Source organism: Scyliorhinus canicula, chromosome 3 (genome assembly GCF_902713615.1).
Source record: "Scyliorhinus canicula chromosome 3, sScyCan1.1, whole genome shotgun sequence".
In the NCBI taxonomy this organism is placed as follows: domain Eukaryota; kingdom Metazoa; phylum Chordata; class Chondrichthyes; order Carcharhiniformes; family Scyliorhinidae; genus Scyliorhinus; species Scyliorhinus canicula.
Window position 1 is genome coordinate 35,319,922 of NC_052148.1, and position 27,637 is coordinate 35,347,558.

Here is a 27,637-nt window from a genome sequence, read left to right on the forward strand (position 1 = left end):
GATTCCTGGGATGGCGGGACTGTCATATGAGGAGAGACTAAGTCGGTTAGGATTATATTCATTGGAGTTTAGAAGAGTGAGAGGGAATCTCGTAGAAACTTACAAAATTGGAACAGGATTAGACAGGGTAGATTCATAAAGAATGTTCCCGACGGTGAGGGTGTTGAGAACAGGTTTGAGGATAAGCGGTAAACCTTATAGGACTGAGGTGAGGAGAAATATCTGTGAAATGCGCTACCACTTAAAGTAGTTTGAGGCCAAGATGTTGTGTAATTTCATTAAGGAATTAGATATAGTTTTTGGCGCGAAAGGGCACACGGGATATGGGGGATGTCGAGATCAGGGTATTGAACTTGATGATTAGCCATGATCATAACGAATGGTGGTGCAGGCTCAAAGGGCCATGTTTCTATGACCTCGCTGGGCGCCATTTTGCACTGGTTTCCATAAATGTGGACCAAGTGTAACCTCAGCAGGGTGCAAGGGATCGGGCCCTTAAGAGGTGGGGTGAGGGGTAGGGGTCGAGGATCCCCTCAGAGATACGTTGGGTGCAGTGACGGGTGGTTGACCGGGGGGGGGAGAAGCTGAGCTTGCCAGTGCAGTAAATTAAGTAAGTGCGGCCTCGGCCAGGACATTCCTCGCCAAGGCCAATAAAAATGGCAAAGACCTGTTAAATAGCGGTGTTGTTAGTGCCGAGATACACCCCACTAAACACAGCCAAAACGGGACTCTGTTTTCATCCCGTTAAATCGCGCCGTCTGTTACAGGGCAGCTACCCATCCTGGGTGATATCAACTCCAGCTCAATTCTTCATAGCTCGCTAATCTGAATTCCTTAATCACTCCCTTCTGCTTCATTCTCCAAATCCCATATCCTTTTAAGGCTGCCCCTCTCCAGGTCAGTTACAAACTCCCAAATGTCTAATATTTGGCCGTACAGTCATCATAATATTGTTTTTCTGGCTATCTTCTCAATGGTAATCTCACCTCCACTTTTTATGGCCGCATCCACACTAACAGCTTTACTCTCTGTGACCCTGGTCATTCGACCATTACAGCCCTCATCTCCACTCCAAGTTTGAGGTGGATTAATGTTTAACCATTTATCATGAACCAAAATAAAAGAAGTACGAGTGATCCTCTGTCAAAACTGCTTACCGCCCAGACTTCCCTTTTCCATTGTGAACTGTCTTCTTAAATCCCCTCCCTCATCCTCCAGCCTCACCTCCAACAATGTTTGAGGAGCTCAAGAGCTGCTTTCTCATTAAGGTTGAAAAATGAAAATGAAAATTGCTTATTGTCACGAGTAGGCTTCAATGAAGTTACTGTGAAAAGCCCCTAGTCGCCACATTCCGGCGCCTGTTCGGGGAGGCTGGTACGGGAATTGAACCGTGCTGCTGGCCTGCCTTGGTCTGCTTTAAAAGCCAGCGATTTAGCCCAGTGTGCTAAACCAGCCCCTGAGACCAGCTATTTGGCTGCTTGTGTACCTGCCCTCCCTCCCCAAGCACACCAGCCAAAACTTCCTCTGAGATTCCCTCCTGCTGTGGTGTGAACTAGTAATTTTGTCTAGTTTTTCCCACCAAAATGCTCCACACCATTACATAAAACATAGGAAATAGGAGTAGGAGGAGGCCATTCGGCCCCTCAAGCCTGCCCTACCATTCATTCTGATAATGTCTGATCATCCAAATCAGTAAGTTGTTGCTGCTTTCCCCCATATCCTTTGATTCCTTTCGCTCCAGGAGCTACATCTAACTGCTTCTGAAAAACATTTTGGCATCAACTGCTCCTGTGGTAGCCAATTCCACAGGCTCACCACTCTCTGGGTGAAGCCATTTCTTCTCTTCTCAGTCGGAAATGAATCTGTTCGTGCGTGTTCTCAGACTTTTGTATCTCCTGCCTCATGGAAGAATTTGGAAGCGTGAGAAAGCCGGGTGGGAGGGGTCTTTGATTGTGCTGCCCATCTTCCCCCAGGCAGCGGGAGGTGTAGAAAGAGTCAATGGATGGGAGGCAAGTTCCTGTGATGGACTGGGCGGTGTTCACGACTCTGTAGATATTACATTTAGTTCCTTCATCTAAATGAATAATATACATTGCAAATAGCTAGGGCTCCAACACCGTTCCCCACAGTACCCTACTAGTCACTGCCTGCCATTCGAAAAAAGACCTGTTTATTCCTACTCTTAGTTTCCTGTCAATCAACCAGTTTTCAATCCATCTCAATGCACTACCCCCAATCCTATGCGTTTCAAGTTACATGCTAATCTCGTATGTGGGACTTTTGTCAAAAGCCTTCTGAAAGTCTAAGTAAACCACACCCACTGGCTCCCCCTCATCAACGTTACTGGTCAAAGAATTCCAGTAGATTTATCAAGCATGATTTCCCTTTGTAAATCCATGCTGTTTCTGTCCAATCCTGCCACTCTTTCTTTTTACTATATTTAGAGTAGCCAATTATTTTTCTTTTCCAATGAAGGGGCAATTTAGTGTCGCCAATCCACCTAACCAGCACATCGTTTGGGTTGAGGGGGTGAAATTTGCGCAGACATGGGGAGAATGTGCAAACTCCACACAGACAGTGACCCAAGGCTGGGATTCTAACCCGGATCCTCAGCGCCGCTGTCCCAGTACTAACCTCTGCGCCGCAATCCGCCCTTTCTGCCACTGTTTTCCAAGTGCTCTGCTATTAAATCTTTTATAATAGACTAGCATTTTCCCCACAGCAACGCCAGGCTGACTGGTCTATAATTCCCTGTTTTCTCTCTTTTGAAATAGTGGAGTTACATTATGAAAATGAAAATCGCTTATTGTCACGAGTAGGCTTCAATGAAGTTACTGTGAAAAGCCCCTAGTCGCCACTATTCCGGCGCCTGTCCGGGGAGGCTGGTACGGGAATCGAACCGTGCTGCTGGCCTGCTTGGTCTGCTTTAAAAGCCAGCGATTTAGCCTGGTGAGCTAAACCAGCCCCTATTAGCTGCCCTCCCATCTGTGGGAACTGTCCAGAGTCCATAAGATCCTGGAAGATAGAACATAGAACATAGAACAGTACAGCACAGAACAGGCCCTTCGGCCCTCGATGTTGTGCCGAACAATGATCACCCCACTTAAACCCACGTAACCCGTATACCCGTAACCCAACAATCCCCCCATTAACCTTACACTAGGGGCAATTTAGCATGGCCAATCCACCTAACCCGCACATCTTTGGACTGTGGAAGGAAACCGGAGCACCCGGAGGAAACCCACGCGCACACGGGGAGGACGTGCAGACTCCGCACAGACAGTGACCCAGCCGGGAATCGAACCTGAGACCCTGGAGCTGTGAAGCATTGATGCTAACCACCATGCTACCGTGAGGCCCCCATGACTACAATGCATCCACTATTTCTAGGGCCACTTCCTGAAGTACTCTGGGATGTAGATTATCAGGCCCTGGGGATTTATCAGCCTTTAATCCCATAGTATCCCCAGCACCATTTCCCTACCAATATTGATTACCTCCAGTGCCCTCCAGGACCCATCGCAATCCTCATCTGCCCCTCAGCGACATCATCCAAACACATAGATGCGACCATCAATTTACACGAGACGGAGAGTTGAAGTGAACAGTGGTTTTAATCAGCTAGAACTGTGCCTGCCTGCGACTGCTCTGTACTGAGTGCCGCCTACAGGCTGCAGATCTATATACCTCTCCCGAGGGGGTGGAGCCATAGGCGGAACCTATAAGGGCATCAACATAATACAATACAATGTAATGTAATACAATGGTGAATGGTAGCAGTAATACATTCATCCCATTCACCCCCTGTTAAATATTGAAGTTCAGCGGGGTTGAAGTGGGCTCACAGATTGAGTCTGCCTGGCGCCTTGACCGTTCGTTGTGATTGCCTGAGCTCTGGTTTCGCTGTCGTCACGGGTGTTGGACTCGTCGCTGCGGGCACGGGTGTTGACTCCGGGAGCGTGTCTTCTGGAGCTTCATCCATGTAAGTCGGCGATGGGGAGAAGGGGGGTGTAGGCCATGTAGAGTCGGGGGCGGTGTTCGGTGTAGGGGGGGGGGGTAGGTGATGGTTGCAGGGGCACCAGCAGGTGCCAGGTCCCGGAGGGAGACTATATCTTGACGGCCGTCGTGGTGCGCCACGTAGGCATACTGGGGGTTGGTGTGAAGGAGCTGAACCCTCTCGACCAGGGGGTCGGACTTATGGTTCCTCACGTGCTTTCGGAGGAGGATAGGCCCCGGTGTCGTCAGCCAGGACGGAAGCGAGACCCTGGAGGTGGATTTCCTAGGGAAAACAAACAGGCGGTCATGAGGGGTCTCGTTCATGGCTGTGGAAAGGTGTGACCTAATGGAGTGGCGCGCGTCGGGGAGGACCTCATGCGAGCGGGAAACTGGGAGACTGCTAGACCGTAGAGCCAGGAGGACGGCCTTCCATATCATCGTGTTCTCCCTCTCCACCTGCCCATTTCCCTGGGGGTTGTAGCTGGTAGTCCTGCTCGAAGCAATGCCCTTACCGAGCAGGTACTGACGCAGCTCATCGCTCATAAACGAGGAGCCCCGGTCACTGTGGACGTAAGTGGGGTGAAGATGATATGCAGGGCCTTAATGACAGTGGCCGCGGTCACGTCGGGGCATGGGATTGCAAAGGGGAAACGGGAGTACTCATCAACGACTTTAAGGAAATATGTGTTGCGGTCAGTGGAGGGGAGGGGCCCTTTGAAATCAATGCTGAGGCGCTCAAAGTGCCGGGATGCCTTCACCAGGTGGGCCTTATCTGGTTGATAAAAGTGCGGCTTACACTCCGTGCAGATTTGTCAGTCCCTGGTCATGGCCCTGACCTCGGTGGAGTAGGGCAGATTGCGGGCCTTGATGAAGTGGAGAAGCCGGGTGACCCCCGGGTGACAGAGGTCACTGTGGATGGCCCGGAGTCGGTCACTTTGCGCGCTGGCGCATGTACCACAGGACAGGGCATCTGGGGGCTCGTTGAGTTTCCCCGGACGATATACAATATCGTAATTATAGGTGGAAAGTTCGATCCTCCACCTCAAGATTTTATCATTCTTGATCTTGCCCCGCTATGTATTGTTGAACATGAAGACTACCGACCGTTGGTCGGTGACGAGGGTGAACCTCCTACCAGCCAGGTGAAATTTGCGAAGAGTGAGGGAAGGGCGACCTTCAGGGTCGCGAGGCTACATACGGTGAGAGGGGGTAGGGGCCCGCCGAACTTCAGGGTCAGGCTCCTGAGGTTGCACTGGAAGTACAGTCCTAACAGGAGAGGAGCGCAGAGATCGGGGAGGACATAGAGTTTAAAATTGGCGTACTCGGCGCCCTGTATCGCGAGGTTCGCGGCACAGTACCCCCGGATCTGCACTGAATGTGATCCGAAAGCAAGAGAGATTGCTTGGAATGCGGGTGAAATTTGGAGCAAACAGCGCCTTACCGTGTCTGGAGGTACGAAGTTCTCCGTGCTCCCAGAGTCAACCAGACAGGGCGTTTCGTGCCCATTGACCCGGACGGTCATCATCGTGTTCCTGAGGTGCTTGGGCCGTGACTGGTCGAGGGTGACAGCGCCGAGTTGCGGGTAGCCAGCATGGTCGGAGGTAGCAGGGTGGTCCCAAGATGGCGGACCCCGTCGGTCGCACGTGTCATGCGGGGTTGGAGATGGCGGCCCCCATGAGGCGCACATGGCGGGCTGTGTTGAAGATGGCGGCCAAGATGGCGACCCCCACGAGTCGTTCGTGTTGGGTAGGGTCAAAGATGGCTGCCCCCACGGACAGCACGAGGCTGATGACGAGTCTCAAGGGGGCGATGCTGGCAGGCATGCAGCCACGCTGCGGGGCCTGCGGTCCTGTGAGTCTGTGAGTCGGGTCTGTGATTTAGGACTTTTGGATCTGGCCAGGCAGACTTTGGTAAAATGTCCTTTCTTGCCGCAGTCGCTACAGGTCGTGTTCCGAGCCGGGCAACGCTGCCTGGGGTGCTGGTTCTGGCGGCAGAAAAAGCAGGGCTGCCCCCCGGGTTGGGCGGGCAGCTGCGCGGCACAGGCCTGGGGCACCCTCTGGTCGAGTGTCCACAAGGGGATGCGTGGTCGGAGGGGAAAGCATTGAGGCTCTGAAAAGCTACCTCTAAGGAGGTGGGTAGTTTTACCGTCTCTTCTCGGTCGAGGGCGCCCTTTTCGAGCAGGCGCTGTCTGACATAGTTGGACCGGACTCCAGCCACATAGGTGTCCCGGATGGCGGGTTCCATATGCTGTGAGGCCGTGATGTCCTTGTAGTTGCAGTTTCACGCGAGTACCTTCAGATCGTGTATTCCTCCTGCGATTCCCCAGGGCGTTGACGGCGAGTGGTGAAGAGATGCCGCACGAACACTTTGTTTACCGCCCTCACATACTGCGTTTTCAGGATCGCGATCGCGTCTGCGTACCTGGTCGCTTCCTCGATCTGCACGGAGATTCTGTGGCTCACCCGAGCGTGGAGAAGGCTCAGCTTCTGTTCCTCGGTGACGGTGGGCGTGAGGAGGCGGCGAGGTAGGCCTCAAAACAGCGGAGCCAGTGCGAAAAAATTCCTTTGGCTTCCACTACCTGTGGGTCGAGATCCAGTCGATCAGGTTTGAGGGCTGCTTCCATAGCGATATCGTAGCTGATTAAATTGATGCGACCATCAATTCACACGAGACGGAGAGTTGAAGTGAACAGTGGTTTTAATCAGCTAGATCTGTGCCTGCCTGCGACTGCTCTGTACTGAGTGCCGCCTACAAGCAGCAGATCTATATACCTCCCCCAAGGGGGCGGAGCCATAGGCGGAGCCTATAAGGGCATCAACATAATACAATACAATGTAATGTAATACAATGGTGAATGGTCGCAGTAATACAATCACCAAACACATAACGTCATGTAGACATGTGGCGCCCAGCTCTACCACCCCACCACTCCTCACCGCCCCTCTCTACTGTCTCTGATTTGTCATACTGTTTGTCCAAAGTCCTGTTCTGGGTAAGTAGAAATCTTGCGACATGATCTCTAAGGAAAAACCTTCTTTGTCTCTGAGAATGATCAGGTTCATGCCTCATTGCAGTAAAATGCTTTGAAAATGGAACCAGAGGTTCCGGTTAACTAATTTCTCTGGCAAGGACCCATTGGAACTGGGAGCAGGAGTAGGTTATTTGGTCCTCGAGCCTGCTCTACCATTCAAAGAACAAAGAAAATTCACCTGAGGCAGGAGCAGTGCTCCGAAAGCTAGTGTTTGAAACAAACATGTTAGACTTTAACCTGGTGTTGTAAGACTTCTAATGCCCTCCATACCAGGCAACATCCTGGTAAATCTCTTCAGCACCCTCTCTAAAGCCTCCACATCCTTCTGGTAATATGGCGACCAGAATTGAACACTATACTCCAAGTGTGGCCGAACTAAGGTTCCATACAGCTGCACCATGACTTGTCAATTTTTATACTCAATGTCCCGGCCAATGAAGGAGAGCATGTCGTATGCCTTCTTGACTACCTTCTCCACCTGTGTTGCCCCTTTCAGTGACCTGTGGACCTGTACACCAAGATCTCTCTGACTGTCAGTACTCTTGAGGGTTCTACCATTCACTGTATATTCCCTACCTGTATTAGACCTTCCAAAATGCATTACCTCACTTTTGTCTGGATTAAACTCCATCTGCTATCTCGCCGCCCAAGTCTCCAAACGATCTAAATCCTGCTGTATCCTCTGACAGTCCTCATCTCTATCCGCAATTCCACCAACCTTTGTGTCGTCCGCAAACTTACTAATCAGACCAGTTACATTTTCCTCCAAATCATTTATATATACTACGAACAGCAGAGGTCCCAGCACTGATCCTTGCAGAACACCACTAGTCACAGCCCTCCAATCAGAAAAGCACCCTTCCATTGCTACCCTCTGCCTTCTATGACCTAGCCAGTTCTGTATCCATCTTGTCAGCTCACCCCTGATCCCGTATGACTTCACCTTTTGTACCAGTCTGCCATGAGGGACCTTGTCAAAGGCCTTACTGAAGTCCATATGGACAACATCCACTGCCCTACCTGCATCAATCATCTTTGTGACCTCCTCGAAAAACTCTATCAAGTTAGTGAGACACGACTTAACCCGAGGGTCACCACACTTCAGGCAAGGGGTAGGTTCAGAAGGCAGGGGCTTCATGGTTAACCTCAGCCGGTATGGGAATTGAACCTGCGCTGTTGGTGTCACAAAGCGACCATCCAGCTAATCAATTCCTTCTCAAATAGAGTTGCGGCATTTATGGTTTTCCAATCCACTGGGACTTTCCAAAATCTCAGGAATTTTGGAAGATTACAATCAATAAATCTTTTATTTCTGCTGCCATTTCTATTAAGACCCTTGGATGTAGGCCAGCGGGTCAGCTTTTAGTCCCATGGGTTCTCCCAATATTTTTCCTCACGGTATCATGATTGTTTTCAGTTCCTCCCTTGTTTTTGTCTCTCGATTTTGTACTATTCTTCAGATGTTTTTTGTGTCTTGTACTGTGAAGAATGATGCAACGTATTTGTTCAAAGTCTCTGCCATTTCCTTGCTTCCCTTTATTAATTCCACAGTCTCGTCCTTTAAGGAACCAATACTTTGGCGGGAACTCTCCGAGCCACCGCGCCTCAATTGCACTTGGCGCGGGAGCGGAGAACGGGGCGTCAGCCCCGCGATCAGGTCCGCATCCCCCCGCGATTCTCCGGCGACCGGGAAACAAGGGTCAGGATTCTCCAAAATCCCGGCCAAGTGTCGATGCCGGCGTAAACACCGGAGTGGTGCACGTCTGCATCAACGGGCCTCCTGGCCCATCGATTCAGTGGCTCTCAGGGGGCCAGCCCGGCACCGGAGTACTACGCGCTGCTCCAACGCCAAAGCTGCAATAGGCTTACCCTTGCGCAGGAGGAGGTGGAATTCACCTCAGTACTTCGCTCCAGAATCCCCATCCTACCTCTGTCCCCAGTTTGTCCTATCATTTTGGCTGGTCTCGTCCAGTGGAGTCCGGGCTCTGTCCAGTATCCGTCCGTATATTTTCCCACATAGTCCCCCCTTCTCGTTGCTTGTGCCTATCAGGTCCTCTAGTAGTGTGGTTTCTGGGGCCCTGGGGTACCCTACTGTCTCTTTGTGGAGGAAGTGGTTTATTTGGAGGTGTCTCAATTCCTGTCCTTTTGCTAGTTTCCACTTCCTCGTCAGTTCGTCCAGTCTCGCCAGTCTGCGCCCTTTGTAGAAGTCCCCGACCGTCAGTGTGCCCCCGTCCCGCCTCCATCTTTTGAAGGTGGTATCCAGCATGGCTGGGGGGAATCTGTGATTGCCGCAGATGGGAGCCATAGGGAACATTTTGGTTATCCCGAAGTGTTGTCTCAACTGGGTCCACGTTCTCAGCGTGGCCGCTACCACTGGGCTCATTGTGTATCTTGCTGAGGAGGATGGGAGTGCTGCTGTGGCCAGGGCCCGGAGGGTCGTTCCTTTACAGGATGCCTTCTCCATTTGTACCCAATCTGTGCCGGGTTCATGTACCCATCCCCTCACTCTTTCTGCCATCGCTGCCCAGTGGTAGTATTGTAGGTTTGGTAAGGCCAAGCCCCCTTTGATTTTCCTTCTTTGCAGTTGTCGATTTGGGAATTCTTGGGTTCTTACCCCCCCCACGCAAGCGCCATGATTCGACTGTCTATGTTTTGGAAAAAGGCCTTGGGGATGAAGATCGGGATAGATCTAAACAGGAAGAGGAACCTTGGCAGTACGTTCATCTTGATCGCCTGCACTCTCCCCGCCAGGGAGAGTGGGAGTGAGCCCCACCTTTGAAGGTCTCTTCTTACTTCATGTTCAGGGCTTTGATGACGGTGGCAGACGTCATATCGGGGCATGGGATGGCGAAGGGGAACCTGGACTACTCATCAACCACATTGAGAATATACGTGTTTCTGCTTCCTGGTTCGCTTGAACCTCCGCCTCGCCCCGTGGGCATGTCTGCCTGCGCGGCTCACCAGCTGAGAAAGCAAGCAGCCACAAGGGAAATGGCGCAAGTAAAGGATAGCAGAGGCAGACTGGTAACAGACCCAAAGGAATTCAGTCAGGCATTTGAGACCTTCCGCTGGGGACTGTACACCTCCAAGCCTGTTGAAATCCTCTTCATCCTCAGGTGTGGGCAAGGGGAGGATGGATTGTCCCGGAGCGGGGGCTGAGGTGGGGTGTGCCGAGGGAGGGGAGGGTGGCGCTGGGTCGGAGGGGGGTGTGGGGAACCAGCTGGTGCCAGGTCCCTGAGGGAGACAGTATCTTGGCGGCCGTCGGGGTATGCTGCGTAGGCGTACTGCGGGTTGGCGTGACGTAGCTGTACCCTCTCAACCAACGCGTCTGCCTTGTGGAGTCTTACGTGTTTACGGAGGAGGATGGGTCCTGGAGCTGCCAGCCAAGTCGGGAGCGACACCCCGGAGGTGAACTTCCTCGGGAAGGCAAAGAGACGTTCATGGGGTGTTTCATTAGTTGCGGTGCACAGGAGCGACCGAATGGATTGAAGTGCGTCGGGGAGGACCTCCTGCCAGCGGGAGGCCGGGAGATTTCTGGATCGTAGGGCCAGCTGGACAGCCCTCCAGACCATCCCATTCTCCCTCTTCCAACCGCCCATTTCCCCGGGGTTTGTAGCTGCTCGTCCTGCTCGAAGCAATGCCCCTGTTGAGCAGGTACTGGCACAGCTCATCACTCATGAATGAGGATCCCGGTCGCTAAGGACGTAGGCGGGGAAGCCGAACAGAGCGAAGATGGTGTTGAGGGCTTTGATGACTGTGGCAGACGTCATGTCGGGGCATGGGATGGCGAAGGGGAATCGGAAATATTCATCGACCACACTAAGGAAGTACGTGTTACGGTCGATGGAGGGGAGGGGCCCTTTGAAGTCCACGCTGCGGCGGTCAAAGGGGTGGGAGGCCTTCACCAGGCGCGCATGGTCTGGCCGGTAGAAGTGCGGTTTGCACTCCGTGCAGACCTGGCAGTCTCTGGTGATAGACCTGACTTCCTCGATGGAGTAGGGCAGATTGCGAGCCTTGATGAAATGGTAAAAACCTGTGACCCCCGGGTGACAGAGGTTGTCGTGCAGAGTCTGGAGTCGGTCTACTTGTGCGCTGACACATGTACCTCGGGATAGGACGTTTGGGGGCTTGTTGAGTTTGCCGGGGCGATACAAAATCTCGTAATTATAGGTGGAGAGCTCAGTCCTCCACCACAAGATTTTATCGATTTTGATCTTACCCCGCTGTGTGTTATTAAACATGAAGGCTACCGACCATTGGTCAGTGAGGAGAGTGAATCTCCTGCCGGCCAGGTAATGCCTCCAATGTCGCACAGCTTCAACGATAGCTTGGGCCTCTTTTTAGACGGATGAGTGCCGAATTTCTGAGGCACGGGAAAAGAATGTCACGGGTCTGCCTGCCTCATTGAGGGTGGCAACTAGGGCGACGTCCTATGCGGCACTCTCTACTTGAAAGGGCAGTGTCTCGTCTACTGCGTGCATCCCGGCCTTGGCTATATCGGCTCTGATACGGGCGAAGGCCTGTTACGCCTCGGCCGCCAGGGGAAAGTGGATGGACTGAATGAGTGGGCGGGCCTTGTCCGCATAGTTTGGGACCCACTGGGCGTAGTACGAGAAGAACCCCAGGCAGCGTTCGAGGGCCTTGGGGCAGTGGGGGAGGGGAAGCTCCATGAGGGGGCGCATGCGGTCGAGATCGGGCCCCAGAATTCCGTTCTGGACCACATAGCCGAGGATGGCTAAGCGGTTGGTGCTGAACACACAGTTCTCCTTGTTGTAGGTGAGGTTGAGGAGAGTGGCGGTGGGGAGAAATTTGGCGAGGTTGGCATCGTGCTCCTGCTAGTCATGGCCGCAGATGGTGATGTTGTCTAGGTACAGAAAGGTGACCCGCAAACCGTACTGGTCGATCATTCGGTCCATCTCCCTTTGGAAGACCGAGACCCCATTAGTGACGCTGAAGGGAACCCTGAGGAAGTGATAGAGGCGACCGTCTGCCTCGAAGGCAGTGTATGGACGGTCCGATTTATGGATGGGGAGCTGGTGGTAGGCGGATTTAAGGTCAATCGTTGAGAAGACCCGGTACTGTGCAATCTGATTGACTATATCAGATATGCGTGGGAGGGGGGTACTCGTCAAGCTGCGTGTACCGATTGATGGTCTGGCTGTAGTCCACGACTACAGTGTTTCTCCCCCGTTTTAACTACTACCACTTGGTCTCTCCAGGGGCTGTTGCTGGCCTCGATGATGCCCTCCCGAAGCAGCCGCTGGACCTCGGACCTAATGAAGGTCCTGTCCTGGGTGCTGTACCGTCTGCTCCTGGTGGTGACGGGTTTGCAATCCGGGGTTAGAGTGGCGAAGAGGGAGGGCGGATTGACCTTTGGGGTCGCGAGGCCGCACACAGTGAGGGGTGGTAGGGGCCTGCCGAATTGGAGGGTTAGGCTCTGGAGATTGCACTGGAAGTTCAGGCCTAGGAGCAGGGCAGCGCAGAAGTTAAGGAAGCTGCTGAAGTCTACGCCCTGGACCGTGAGTGTGACCGTACAGTACCCCCGGATCACGACGGAATGGGATCCGAAGGCCAGGGAAATTCTTTGATTGGCAGGGTGTACCGCGAGGGAGCAGCGCCTTACCATATCCAGGTGTATGAAGCTTTCGGTGCTCCCAGAGTCCAGCAGGCAAGAGGTCACGTGACCGTTGATTCTCACACTGGTCGATGCGGTGGCCAGCTTGTGCGGAAGAGACTGGTCGATATCACTGAGGCGAGTCGTGGTCGGTCGTCGCTGACGTTGGATGATGGGGAACCTGGGGGGCACAGGTCCTGGAATGCTGCCCATGTCCAGTGGAGGAGGCAAGATGGCGGCACCTGAAGATCCTGCGAGGGACAAAATGGCGGCGCCCATGGGCTGCACGTTGCGAGGGTTGGACAGGTGGCGGCGCCCATGGGCCGCACGTGGACTGGGCGGGCAGAAGATGGCAGTGCCCACTGGCCGCGCGTGGCCCCAGGAGGTGAAGATGGTGGCGCCCACTGGCCGCGCTTGACCCGGGGAGAATCAGATGGCGGCATCCATTGTGTGTAGGTCAGGGGGGAGGGGGTGATAGCGGCGACTGCGCGGGCCTGGCACACCGCGGCGAAGTGCCCCTTTTTGCCGCAAGCCTTGCAAAGAGCAGCGCGGGCCGGGCAGCGTTGGCGAGGGTGCTTCTGCTGGCCACAGAAGTAACATCGGGGACTCCCGGGATGCGTGGGCTGGCGTGTGGCGCAGGCGTACTGGCTGGGTAAGGCCCCCGCTGGGGCGGGCGTCTGTGGGGTCCACGAGGGGTAGGAGGGGTGGGCCGTGCGGCTGGCAGGGTAGGCCTGAATGTTACGTGAGGCGACCGTCATGGAGAGCCCTAGCTCCTTTGTCTCAGCTCGGTCGAGCGTGGCCCCTTCTAACAGTCTCTGGCGTATGAGGTCCGACCCAATCCCCGTTACGAATGCATCGCGCATAAGAAGGTTGGAATGTTTAGTGGCCGTAACGGCCTGACAGTCACTGTCCCGGACGAGTGGGATTAGGGCCCACCAGAAGTCTTCTATGGACTCACCAGGGAGTTGAGAGCGAGTGGCGAGTACGTGCCTGGCGAAGAGCGTGTTCGTTTTCTGTGCGTAGTTTTCTTTCAGGGGTGCCGTGGCGTCGGCGTAATTTGGAGCGTCCTAGATCAGCGGAAACACGTTGGAGCTCAACCTTGAGTACAGGATATGTATCTTTCGAGACTCCGAAACAGGGGTGGTCGCTGAGTTGATGTAGGCCTCGAAACAAGCTAGCCAGTGATTGAAGTCCTTTTTGCCGTCACTTGATTGCAGATCCAGCTGCAGGCGATGTGGTTTGATTCGGAGGCCCATCTTTTAGAAAATCTTACAGCAATAAATTGAGGCACGATCAATTGGACAAAGACGATAGTTGAATCCAACTGAGGCTTTATTGCTATAAGATGTGTGGCCTCCCACAGCAGTTGGTGATATGGCTGCTAGCTGGAGGACACGCATATTTATACAGCAGGCAGATAATACCGGCGAACCTGTAGTACAGGTCCTACCGTACATCACCTAATACAGGTGCACACGGTGGTTTACCACAAGGTCATTACAGGGTACAGAAGGAAAGAGGAAATGTTCAGTCAAACGATAATGTACCCAAGGAATGTCACAGCAGTGGCGTGTGTTAGAGTGTGTGTGTGCATGTGTGTGGGACCTGTCCCCCTATCGCCAAGGAGCACGAACCCTCAGAAAACACAAAACCGAAGCAAAGTCAGCTCAAAAATATTTTGATTCAGATCCAACAGCACTTTTTGCATAAGTAAATTTCACCCAAATAATTGCAACAACATACAGGCTTTGTGTCACATACAAGATGAGGTACATTTTCTCTGTTCTTGCCGTGTAATCAGACAATTCTGAAAGGTAATGGGAGATTATCTGAGATTCATATCACTTTCACCATTCACACTTCAGCAGCTAAATCATAACAGAGACATATATTTCAGGACTGATAGTGGCACAGATTTATTTTAATATGCTTGGGAAACCCCTTGATGTGACTTTGGAAAGTCTGGGACTAAATGCGTCCAGTAGAAAATATAACATGTCAGCCAGAGTAACAGTTGCATTATGAACTGTCCAGTCTACTTGGATTCAGATGGGATCATTTGAAGGGCAGGCAATTGTTTCTGTCTCCTGCCATACGTATTGTTCCCTTTGCCATATGCATCACTGCATAAGACTTTGCTGCTGGGATGCCTGCCTTAGGGCATTTAATGAACACTTTTGTTTCACAATGAGTCTGTGTTACAGAGAACATTGACCTTAAGCTGGATTTTCAATTTGCTTACACAGACAAAAATAATGCAGCGATAAAGAGGAAAGGAAGAAAGGGAAGAATAGAATGTCAGTGTTCTGTGTAACGCCGAGATATTGTAAAGCAAGCATGATCAATGCCCGCTGAAGTGAGCTTCCTGGATGCTTTATTTATTCTGATGCGGACTTTAGCTTGTGTGCTTGATTTATAACGCTGGAGAACAATGCTGGTAATAAAGGGGAAACCAGGCTCGAAAGGTTGATGCTTCTGATGGAGGCATCCGTCACCCCGAAGCCCGATCCCTCACAACTGGGAAATCCTCCTGCCTACTTAAAAATTGAGACAGGGCAAGAATTAGCCAATAATGGGCCAGTTAAACGCCTGATCGCCGAGGGTGTGCGGCCCGTCAGCAGCCTCGCCTGCTGCCCCATTGTGCCCATTATACGGTTATGGTGCCGCTTTGACTCAACACAGTTTCATTGGTGTCACTTTTTTAGTTTTCCACATAAAATCCATTCTGATAAAAATAGCTAATGCAAATATCTCAATGTTAGGATTGTGTAATTTAAACTCAACAATAATGTGTGTCGAGAAAAATTGGCCTTGCTTGTACAGGTCTAAAATTCCATAAGCTACTGCTAACATTTGACACTAGATGTAATCCAAGTTTAGCAGACAATGAATAGGTTGATGTGAGATCTTCATGACTCAGCAGATCCGTAAGAGCTCCCTTTGTTCAGAAATTTGAGTTGCAAAAGATTTGGTGCAATGTATATTACTAATCGGCTGCCATGCTGTGCAGTGGCTGTCAGTTTTCCGAATCCCTCCAAGCCAGAGCTGAATCTGTCTTTGGTTGGGACAGAGATTTACTTCTTACAAAACATAGGGCCAGATTAGCCTTGATTACCTAGATGGGTCAAGAGGGATTTTATAGATGGAGCAATTTGGGTCCAAACTATCTAAACTCGATGTAACATGAGAAGGCTTCAGCTTAACTATCTCGTCCAAAAGGCAGCTCCTCTGGCAACATCACGCTCCCATTTCACATTGCCATGGTTTGGCTTGCGGTTGTCATCCTTTGAGTTGTTGTGACTGTCACAGGCCAATGTGATCAATTCCACACTGCCAGGAGGTGCCAGGACTCACTCCTAGCCTCCCTTCTTAACTGAATGGATGGCTGCCCATTTCTCTTTTTCAGTAATGTTCTGTGGTCGTGGGGTCAGCACCTGCTGGAAAAAGTGACACCAATGAAACTGTGTTGAGTCAAAGCGGCACCATAACCGTATAATGGGCACAATGGTGCAGGCGAGGCTGCTGACGGGCCGCATACCCTCTGCAATCAGGCATTTAACTGGTCAAATATTGGCCAATTCTTGCCCTGTCTCAATTTTTAAGTAGGCAGGAGGATTTCCTAGCTGTGAGGGATCGGGCTTCGGGATGACGGGTGCCTCCTTCAGAAGCATCAACCTTTCGAGCCTGGTTTCCCCTTTATTACCAGCATTGTTCTCCAGCGTTATAGATCAAGCACACAAGCTAAAGTCCGCATCAGAATAAATAAAGGATCCAGGAAGCTCCCTTCAGCGGGCATTGAACATGCTTGCTTTACAATATCTCGGCGTTACACAGAACACTGCGTCCTGGGAATCCTTCAGGCTCCCATGTTTGATGTAGCTCCTCCAGCTCGGAAATTCATGAGCTCTTGCATACTCCTGTAATTGGCAGATTTTTAAGCTCAATGTGATCATTACTGTATTCTTATTCACCTCCTGGCTCTTATCTTTTCAAACTTTGGTGGTGTATACAAAATGGGACTTAGCCTTTCACTTGAATTGTCCCAGTACAGAAAAAAAACACCATTGGAAATATTAATGAACTCTACAGGCCAGGTCTGGTCCTCGTACTTTGCTGAGTTGGCTGATCATAGCCAGTTGATGGAGTTTTGAATTCATAAAGCACCTGTCATGTCCTCAGAACTTCTGAAAACACTGTTGACAATGAAGAACCTTCAAACCAGTTTGTACACAGCAACTGGATAACAATTAGAATCTGTTTAAGTGATGTTTGCAGGATAAGGAATTGTTCAAGGCATCAGGAAAACTCTTTTGCTCTTTTTAGAAAGTTCCATGGGATGTTATACATCCATTGAAGAGGGCAGGAGAGCCTCAGTGTAACCTCATTTGAAAGACAGCACAGTGTTCCCTCAGTGCTGCATTACAGTGTCAGCCTGGACCTTGTGCTCAAGACTCTGGAGTGGGATTTGAATTTATAATTCTAGGGCTGAATATTCTGCCACCCCTCCCCCACCTGAGGAAGGAGCTGTGCTCCGAAAGCTAGTGATTTGAAACAAACCTGTTGGACTTTAACCTGGTGTTGTAAGACTTCTTATTGGGAATGGAGACTGCAGGATTTGGAAGGGGGGTGGGCTCTTTTGAGAGAAGAGGAGTTCAGGCCTTGGCAAGGCCTTCCACCCATTTCAGGCAGGCAGTTACACTCATTAAAATCCTTGTGAAAGGTAGATTTAGGAGGCTGACAGAAGCTCCATCCGGCCTCCAGTTTTCCAATGGGATGGGGTTGACCAAGTGCCTGAAGGTGGGCAACCTGCAGCAGGCCAGGGTTCCAGGATCCCTGGGCCTGTACTGCCCACCTGGATGGGAATACAGCCAAGGGAGCCTTGTCGAGGGAGGTGTGTTCCCCCCACCCGCCTATCACTGTGGCAAAAGTTCAGCTCTCTGATTCTAAAGTGCTGGCTTTTAAAGCAGACCAAGGCAGGCCAGCAGCACGGTTCAATTCCCGGACCAGCCTCCCCGAATAGGCGCCGGAATGTGGTGACTAGGGGCTTTTCACAGTAACTTCATTTGAAGCCTACTTGTGACAATAAGCGATTTTCATTTGATTTTCAGAGGTGAGAGTACTATCACTGTTCATGGCAGCCATCCAGAATCCATTGTTCTTCAGGTTAGGGAATAGTTAACTCCTGCTCGCAGTTCTGTTTACATGCCCTGCTGCAAGATACATCAATGGAGATACTTACTGAGCTGGCTCCACGCCCACTGTTGGACCAGAATTGGCCAATTATCTCACCCTTGGGTGGAATTCTGAGTTTGGGAAATATGTTCTCTCGCCAGATCTGAATTGTTCTGGTTTGCACTGACGCTAGAAGCGGTGCCCAGGAGCAACTCATTCTACCTTGCCATGCTCATGGCAGGGAACTTGAGGGATTTCATTCAGAATCCCACTATCAAGCCACCATCTTCAGCGGGTGGCCTGATACCAAGGTCCGGTGGCTGGCCCTTCTCCCCCCCTACAATGCAAATCCTGCTGCCCCTCCGCTGACCAGTGGAGCATCCTCCCTCCCCACAATGGCATTGCTGGGTGACACCCCCCCCCCCCCCACATAACACGCACGCATGATGGTGACCCCTTATCACTGACAGCTGCTGACCACATCAAAAGCAGAAGTGCTTTCTGCTGAGAAAATAAATGAAAGCATTTATCTCCCAGATGTTTATAAACATTATGGTTAGGTTCAGCAGGCTACTTGAAATGCATTCAAGCGTGAATGGAAATGAACAATCCAGACACCTGGTGGGCTGAAAGCTATTGCCCTGTCAATTACAGGCTGTTAAAAGCTATTTATCTTTCAAACTGAATAGAAGCGTTGCAGATCAAAGGATCCTGGGTGGGGGGGGGGGGGGGGGGGAGGGTTTAAAGCCTTGTGATGTTGTTTGGGCTTTTTATGAACAGCTGCTGCATTCTACACCTTTGAGGTAACAGGTATACGGAGCAGGCAAGTGAAAAAGCAGAGATTTTCACTCTGCCTGGACTGCTCTTTATCTTCCAGGCAGGGCTGACTGATGGGGCGGGGTCTGTGATATGGGGGGGATCTGATATGGAGGGGGGGGGGGGGGGTCTCTGATATGGGGGATGGGTAGGATTTGCATTGTGGAGGGGAAGGGGCCTCAGATGGACTCTGGGGCACCTATGTTAAAACCTACCACTTGGCCCACCAGGAATTCCACCGTGTCAGGGCCACACTGGAAAATACTTGCATCAATCGACACCCGAGAGGGCCTGAACATCACAGAGGCATGGAGATACTGGTGTCCAGCCCATGAATCAGGCGCAAATGGGTTCAGATGACCCATTTGCCTCGTCCCACCGGTGCAGGATGTGTAGCTTGCTGCCGCTGGGGGACCAGAGCATCAGAGTTGGATCGGCGGTGATCCCATTTTTGTGCTCGACGCGGAATTCTCTGCCTCTTCGGGAACTCCACAACTGGTAGCGGGCGTCGGAGAACCCAGCCCATTGTTTCCAAATCTCTTCAAGGCCTCATCCCTCTCAATCAAAATGATTCCAGTCCTACAACTCTCTAAAATGTCTGCGCTCCTCCAATACTGGCTTTTTTCCCCTAAATTTAGAGTGCCCAATTCATTTTTCCAGTTAAGGGGCAATTTAGCGTGGCCAATCCACCTACCCTGCACATCTTTGGATTGTGGGAGCGAAACCCACACAAACACGGGGAGATAACACAAACCCCACACGGACAGTAACCCAGAGCCAGCGGCCAGGCCTCCAGCTGCCTGGAACCTAAATTCTGTAATTCCCTCCATGAGCCCCTTGGCCTCTCTTTTCTCCTTTAAAACTCTCCATGAAACCTGCTTCTTTCGACATTCTTTTTAACAGATGCTCTATTACTATTTTTTACGTGGCTTGGTGTCAGTTTTGTTTGATAACGCTCTTGAAAAGTATCTCCGCGGATGTTTTACTATGGTAATTAACGGTATAAAAATGCTTTTCACTGTACTTCGGTACATGTGACAATAAATATCAATCAATCAAATACAGGTTTTCATTGCTGTTATCAGGGTATCATTATCTATGAAGACTGTGTATTCCATAGCAGGGAAACGGAAATTACTTATCGTGACTTCCCAGCAATATATATGAAGACTTCAACATACTAATGCATTCCTATATTTGTCAATGACTCATCTGACTTAGAAAAATAAAGAGGTACCAATAACACAATTTTCCTTTTTATAATAGCTCCAAAGAGTTGCTAAATGGTGGCTGAAATTTTATCAATTGCCTTTCAATAACTGCCTGAAGTTACATTTGTGATCTATGATGCACATTATTCCAATTGAGGTTTTCTTTTCCAGGCTGATTTTTGGCACACTTTATCCAGCATATTCATCTTACAAGGCTGTAAAAACAAAGAATGTTAAAGAATACGTAAGTAATCACAATTGTTGCAATAGTGGCCAGTATTGTTTTTACATGTGTTTCATGGGATGTGGGCTTTGCTGGCTAGACTTGTATTTGTCGCCCATCCCTAATTGCCCTTGAGAAGGTGGCGGTGAGCTGTCTTCTTGAACCGCTGCAGTCCATGTGGTGTAGGTACACCCACGTTGCTGTTAGGGAGGGAATTCCAGGTCTTTGACCCAGTGACAATAAGGTCCTACTCCTCTCTGCCTCCTTAAGCTTGTCAGACTCCAGGGTGCTGCCAGTCAGCCTGACTAGGTCCCAATCCTCCTTCCTAGCTCTTCAGCCACCCTCAGGGGCTTCAGGTTGCCTGTCGTTCCTGCCACGCTACCATAAGAGTCCTGGCTGCATTCCCCTTTGCCTCACGGCAACTGGCTCCGCTCCTCAGCTTGTCAAAGGCACTGCTTAGTGTCCGGCAGGGCCAACCAGTGCCCCTGCTGTGCTCTCGCCCCCACCGTCGCCACCCGCTGGCCGGAGGCACGGCTACAGAAATATACAACAAACTGATGAATACACAGCAAGATCAAAGTAAATTACTGCCGGTACTGGAATTTGAAACAAAAGCAGAAAATGCTGGAAAATCTCAGCAGGTCCGACAGCATCTGTGGAGAGAGAAACGGAGCTATTGTTTCAAGTCTGGACGACGCTTTGTCAAAACACATGGGTGGGCTCTGACTTTGACAGCCACTGGAAATAATAATAATAATCTTTATTGTCACCAGTAGGCTTACATTAACACTGCAATGAAGTTACTGTGAAAAGCCCCTAGTCGCCACCTTCTGGCACCTGTTCGGGTACACAGAGGGAGAATTCAGAATGTCCAAATTACCTAACAGCACGTCTTTCGGGACTTGTGGGAGGAAACCGGAGCACCCGGAGGAAAGCCACGCAGACACGGGGAGAATGTGCAGACTCCACACAGACAGTGACCCAAGCCGGGAATCGAACCCGGGACCTGGCGCTGTGAAGCAACAGTGCTAACCACTGTGCTATTGTGCTGTGTGGTAAGGTGTGACCACAAAGTCCACTTGGCAGCAGCACTTGTTCCAGCAGCCTGAAAAAAAATCTGCCACCACCTTTTCTTCTTCATCCCTCTCACGGCCCAGCCACACTTCCCTGCCAGCAGTGAGCTGGAGAATACTTAGCTGCAACTCAGTGCAATGACGAATGGTCAACGTTAGGTTATCAGCCATCCAATTTACACTGGCATTCATAGTGTGCAGGTCACTGGTGAAAGGCTTTGTGCTCATGTTTGACTACCACATTAGATGGTCCTTGCAGGTGACCATTCTTTATGGAGGAAGACATCATGGCAAAGACCTGTTGTCTCATACTATTCATGCCTGAGAGTGGCTCCTCCAACCTCTCTGCACAGTGTTGGTGACCCTGTGCTTCAGTATCTGGGTCCAGCGAAGCAGAGTTTGGAGTGTCCTGTTCCCTCCAATGAAGGCTCTCCACTGCTGACCCTGGCTCCTCCATCTGCCCTTACTCATGCTCACTTTTGATCTGTGAGCCACCGACCCTCTTCCTTGCTGGTTCCACTGAAGTGCAAGTACCTGAGTTGGCCAGCATGAGTCCCGTGATGGTGAATCCTCTGAGTGGAGGAACCATCATCGCCTTCATGCAGCACGCCTGCTGGAAGCTTGAAGATCCCAATGGGAGATTAAAGATGTGAATTAGAACTATCAAGTTAAGAATGCTTTAACTGGCCGTGATGCACATAATCATTTTTCATTCACTTACTGACATCAAGTCAACTTGAGTGAGCGATATCTATCATATGGTTGTTCAATATTTAATACTGTCATCAGGTGAGAAGGCAGGGTGAGGGTTTGGGGTAATACAGGCATCAGGATGTAATTGAATGTATCAGTGTACTTACCTTTCCTGCCCTTGGTTCATTAAATCACTTTGAGTACTGAATCCAGGAGTAATTGCACCACACTTTCCTGCTCTCGACCTCATGGACAACCTCCAGCCATGTCTTCTTGGTTTCACTGGCAGGTTTCTTCCTCCCATCTGTAAGGGAAAGGATTTCCCTTTTGGCCCCAGTCATCCCAGCCAGGAAGGTGTTACTAAAATGAGGTGCAATATTTGAACGTTTGCTCGCCATAGTCCCTCAAATTTAGTGTTTGGAGTGCCCCTTGAAATGCTAGAGTTGAAATTGAGTCAGGTGGTTGTCATTACACCCACTCAAGATAATTGGTGGCAAGTGCAGAAGTAATGGGCTAATGCAATGGCCAGTTTTATAAAATCACTGACGTATGTCAGGATTTCCTGCACTGTCTCACCTTGCGCGCAGTACATCCGCAATGTAAAATCCAGCCCAACGTCTCTCTCGTTGCTCCAACTATTTTGTACTTTTAATGACATGGCTTCAACTCTTTGGTTTTGCCTTTTCATGCTAGTGCCACAATGTGCTATTAATGTGTCTAAACTTCAAACGCTATCCGTGGCATCTTTCACGTCTTCTTATGAAGGGCATTACACATAGAGTGGGATTCTCCCGTGCCCCTGCCAGCGGGTTCAATGGGGTGGGTGGGTTGGGGGGGGGGGGGGGGGGCTGTTTGTCTCTGAAGCCTTCGAGCCATCTTTAAACATTGTGGCTACCCAAAACAGCAGCAACTATAGATGCTGCCTGTCTCTCCTACTAAACACTTCCAGGACAGAGTCCTGGTTACATGCTGAAGTCACTTTAACTCCCTTTGACTGTGAGTAGCCACCAGCTTCACAGCTGAAGGCTATTGCTAACAAGGAATTGGTCTTTGTTAGCTATGTGAGTACTTCACAGCTGCAGGCTGTCTTTGCTGTTTGCTCCTGCTGGTGGCTGCAGGTGCCTGGAGGATGCTGTTGCTGTTTCCTTCCTTTTCTGTAGCCGGAAAGAAGGACAATTGTTTCTAAAATACCTGGGTCCTGGAACACCGAGCTCAGGGGAATGTATAGGTCCAGAAGGCCACCAGGTTTGAGGCGGGACCTGGTACACAACATTGATCCAAATGGGCCACCTGATGACGCTGTTGAAGAAATGCTTTCGCAGTTTGCTGCTGCTTTTGTTGATGGTGTGGCGAGTGCTGCATGTAACTGGCACGTCACGACTTCCGGTGGTGGCAATGAGGAGCTAAGCCACACATTCGGCAGCCCCCGCTGAGAACGGACTTTGGGGCTCTTTTCAGGGCCCCCAACGGAGCTGTGTCGGCAAATCCCGACGTGGGAAGAGGTCAGGAGTCGACCCCAACGGTCCTATGGTCCGGACCAGGAGAAAACCGGAGAAAGCACCCCTGAAAAAGCGAGGGAAGGAAGACAAAATGGCGGCCGGCGGAGGCCTTGAGGAGCTGAGGCAGTGGGCCCAGGAGCAGCAGGCGACTCTGCTGCGCTGCTTCCAGGAGCTTAAGTTGGAGCTGCTGGATTCGCTGAAGGTAACCAACAGGGAGCTGATGGAGACCCAGACAGCCCAGGGGGCTGCGATCCGGGAGCTGCAGCAGCAGGCCTCCGAAAGGGAGGATGAGGTCGTGGCCGTGGCGGGGAAGGTGGAGATGCACGAGGCGCTCCATAAAAGATGGCAGGAGCGGTTCGAGGAGCTGGACAACCGGTCGAGGAGGAAGAATTTGCGGATCCTGGGCCTCACGGAGGGGCTGGAGGGATCGGACCTAGCAGCCTGTGTGGTGACTATGTTAGACTCGCTGATGGGGGCTAGGTCCTGGAGTTAGAGGGGGCCCACAGAATTCTGGCTAGGAGGCCCAAGCCGAACGAGCCGCCGCGGGCAGTGTTGGTGCAGTTCCATCGGTTCGTGGATCGTGAGTGTGTGCTCCGGTGGGCCAAGAAGGAGCGGAGCAGCAAGTGGGAGAACACGGAGGTGCGGATCTTCCAGGACTGGAGTGCGGAAGTGGCGAGGCGGAGGGCCGGGTTTAACCGGACGAAGGCGGTGCTCCATAGACGGAGTGTGAAGTTCGGCATGTTGCAGCCGGCGCGTCTGTGGGTCACCTATAAGGATCGGCACCATTATTTTGAGTCCCCGGAGGAGGCGTGGGCCTTTGTGCAGGCCGAGAAATTGGACACAAACTGAGGGTCTAAGAGGGGGGATGCTGTATAATACTGCATTTGTACTTGCCTGGTTTAATGTAAGATGTGGGTTGGCCTTAGGGTGGGTGGGGTGTAGTCGATTTGTGTTTTCTGTATGGGTTTTTCTGTAGGGGTTGGGTGGACGGGTTCGGGCAGAGGGGTAAACGGGGAGTTCAGGGAGCTGGTGGGGGGGGACTGACAATGGGAGTGGCCCTGGAGGAGGCGGGGCCGGGCAGGGCGAAAGCACGGGCTTTCTGCGGGTTTCCCGCGCTGGGAGATGGTGGGGGCGGGGTCGGGGCTGAGAAGCGCGGGTCATTGCTGGCTGTTTTCTTTTCCCGCGCAAGAGCGGGGGGAGGGGGGGGGCAGGAGGACCCATTGACGGGCACGATGGAGGAGGGGTAGTCCCACGTGGGGAGGAGTCGGAGGTAGGGCGGGCGTCGCCGGGGTCAGCAGAAGTTAGCTGGCTCACGGGAGTGCTATGGAGGGAGGGGCGCGGCTAGGAGGGGTCCTAGCCTGGGGGGTGGGGAGGGGGGGTGGTACCGGGTTGCTGCTGAAACGGTCAGGAAGGAGCTGGAGGACGCAGGGAGTGCTGGATGGGGGGAGTTGCCGCCGTGGGAAACTGGCAGAGCGGGGGATGCTGGCCGGGGGTGGGCAAGGGATGGGGTATGGCTAATCGGCAGGGGAGGGGGGCAGGGAGCCCTCTGATCCAGCTGATAACCTGGAATGTGAGGGAGCTGAATGGGCCGGTCAAACGGGCCCGGGTATTTGCGCACCTGAAGGGGCTGAAGGCGGATGTGGCCATGCTCCAGGAGACACACCTGAGAGTGGCGGACCAGGTTCGGCTGAGGAAGGGATGGATGGGCCAAGTATTTCACTCAGGGCTGGATGAGAAGAGTAGGGGGGTGGCGATCCTGGTGGGGAAGAAGGTATCGTTTGAGGCGTTAAATGTGGTGGCTGACAGTAGCGGGAGATATGTGATGGTGAGTGGCAAGCTGCAGGGGGAGCGGGTGGTGTTGGTGAATGTATACGCCCCAAATTGGGACGATGCGGGTTTAAGCGGCGTATGTTGGGCCGCATTCCGGACCTGGAGGTGGGGGGCCTGATCATGGGGCGGGACTTCAACACGGTACTGGATCCCCCACTGGATCGATCCAAGTCCCGGACGGGTAGGAGGCCGGCGGCGGCTAAGGGGCTGAGGGGATTTATGGACCAGATGGGGGGGTGGATCCCTGGAGGTTTGCGAGGCCTAGGGCCAGGGAATACTCGTTTTTCTCCCACGTACATAAGGCCTACTCGAGGATTGATTTTTTTGTCCTGAGCAGGGGGTTGGTTTTGAGGGTGGAGGATGCGGAATACTCCGCCATTGCCATTTCAGATCATGCACCGCACTGGGTGGACCTCGGGCTGGGGGAAGAGAGGGACCAACGTCCGCTCTGGCGCTTGGAGGTGAGGCTGCTGGCAGATGAGGAGGTGGCCGAGAGGGTTTGGGGGTGTATCGAGAGGTACCTTGAGGCCAATGACAACGGGGAGGTCCGAGTGGGGACGATTTGGGAGGCATTGAAGGCGGTGATGAGGGGGGAAATGATCTCCATCCGAACCCATAGGGAGAGGTGGGAGCAGAGGGAGAGGGAGAGACTGATAGGGGAGATGGTGCGGGTGGATAGGAGATATGCGGAGGCCCCAGAGGAGGGACTGCTGGGGGAGAGGCGTAGCCTTTAGGCCAGATTCGACCTATTGACTACCAGAAAGGCGGAAGCTCAGTGGAGGAAAGCACAGGGGGCGGTGTATGAATATGGGGAGAAGGCGAGCAGGATGCTGGCACACCAGCTTCGAAAGCGGGACGCGGCCAGGGAGATTGGGGGAGTGACGGATAAGGCTGTGAAGGTGGTGCGGAGGGGAGTCGATGTTAATGGGGTCTTCAGAGACTTCTATGGGGAGCTGTACCGGTCGGAGCCCCCGGTGGAAGGGGGTGGAATGGGGCGCTTCTTGGACAAGCTGCGATTCCCGAGGGTGGAGGAGGAGCAGGTGGAGGGACTGGGGGCGCCGATCGAGCTGGAGGAGGTGGTCAAAGGGATAGGGAGCATGCAGTCGGGGAAGGCGTCGGGGCCGGACGGGTTTCCGGCGGAATTTAATAAAAGGTATTTGGACCTGTTGGGCCCCCTGTTGGTCCAGACCTTTATCGAGGCAAGGGAGGGGGGGGGCTTTGCCCCCAACTATGTCACGGGCGCTGATTTCCTTGATCCTGAAGCGGGACAAGGACCCTCTGCAGTGCGGATCATATAGGCCGATTTCGCTGCTGAACGCCGATGCTAAGCTGCTGGCAAAGATCCTGGCTACTAGAATAGAGGATTGCGTGCCCGAGGTCATTCATGAGGACCAGACGTGGTTTGTGAAGGGAAGGCAGCTGAACACAAACGTACGAAGGCTCCTCAATGTCATTATGATGCCGGCCATGGAAGGGGAGGCGGAGATAGTGGTGGCATTGGATGCGGAGAAGGCCTTTGATAGGGTTGAGTGGGAGTATTTGTGGGAAGTGTTGGAGAGGTTTGGGTTTGGGGATGGGTTTATCCGGTGGGTGAGGCTGCTCTACGAGGCCCCGATGGCGAGTGTAGCCACAAACAGGAGGAGGTCGGAGTACTTTCGGCTGTACCGGGGGACGAGACAGGGGTGCCCCCTGTCCCCCTTGCTCTTCGCGTTGGTGATTGAGCCCCTGGCCATGGCATTGAGGGAGTCAGGGAACTGGAGGGGCCTGGTGTGGGGTCGGGAGGAGCATTGAGTGTTGCTGTATGCAGACGTCCTGTTGCTGTATGTGGCGGACCCGGTGGGGGGGATGCCGGAGGTGATGAGGATTCTTAGTGAATTCGGGGGTTTCTCGGAGTATAAGTTGAACCTGGGCAAGAGTGATTTGTTTGTGGTGCATCCGGGAGATCAAGAGGAGGGGATTGGTAGGCTCCCATTGAAGCAGGCAGGGAAGAGCTTCAGGTACCTAGGGGTCCAGGTGGCTGGGAGCTGGGGGGCCCTGCACAAGCTCAACCTCACAAGGTTGGTGGAGCAGATGGAGGAGGAGTTTAAGAGGTGGGAAATGTTACCGCTGTCACTGGCGGGGAGGGTGCAGTCCGTTAAGATGACGGTGCTCCCGAGGTTTTTGTTCCTGTTCCAGTGCCTCCCCATCCTTATCCCGAAGGACTTTTTTAGAAGGGTCAACAGGAGTATAACGGGATTTGTGTGGGCGCATGGGACTCCGAGGGTGAGAAGAGTGTTCCTGGAACGGGGCAAGGATAAGCGGGGGCTGGCGTTGCCCAACCTCTGTGGGTACTATTGGGCTGCCAACGCAGCGATGGTGCGTAAGTGGGTAATGGACGAGGAAGGGGCAGCATGGAGGAGGATGGAGGCGCCGTCATGTGTGGGCACGAGCCTGGAGGCGCTGGTTTGCCAGGCAGCAGGTGGAGGGGTTCCCCTTGCTG

General features: G+C 52.3%; 1 protein-coding gene across 4 annotated transcripts in view; it reads left to right on the forward strand.

Annotated features, from left to right (window-relative positions):
* The window catches only part of reep1 (receptor accessory protein 1), a 123,421-nt gene that overhangs the window by 19,764 nt on the left and 76,020 nt on the right, over positions 1-27,637 (forward strand). For all 4 annotated transcript variants that reach the window (XM_038793295.1, XM_038793296.1, XM_038793297.1 and 1 more), the window contains exon 2: positions 20,012-20,084. In XM_038793295.1, coding sequence (XP_038649223.1) covers positions 20,012-20,084 — 73 coding nt within the window. The remainder of the gene's footprint in view (positions 1-20,011; positions 20,085-27,637) is intronic.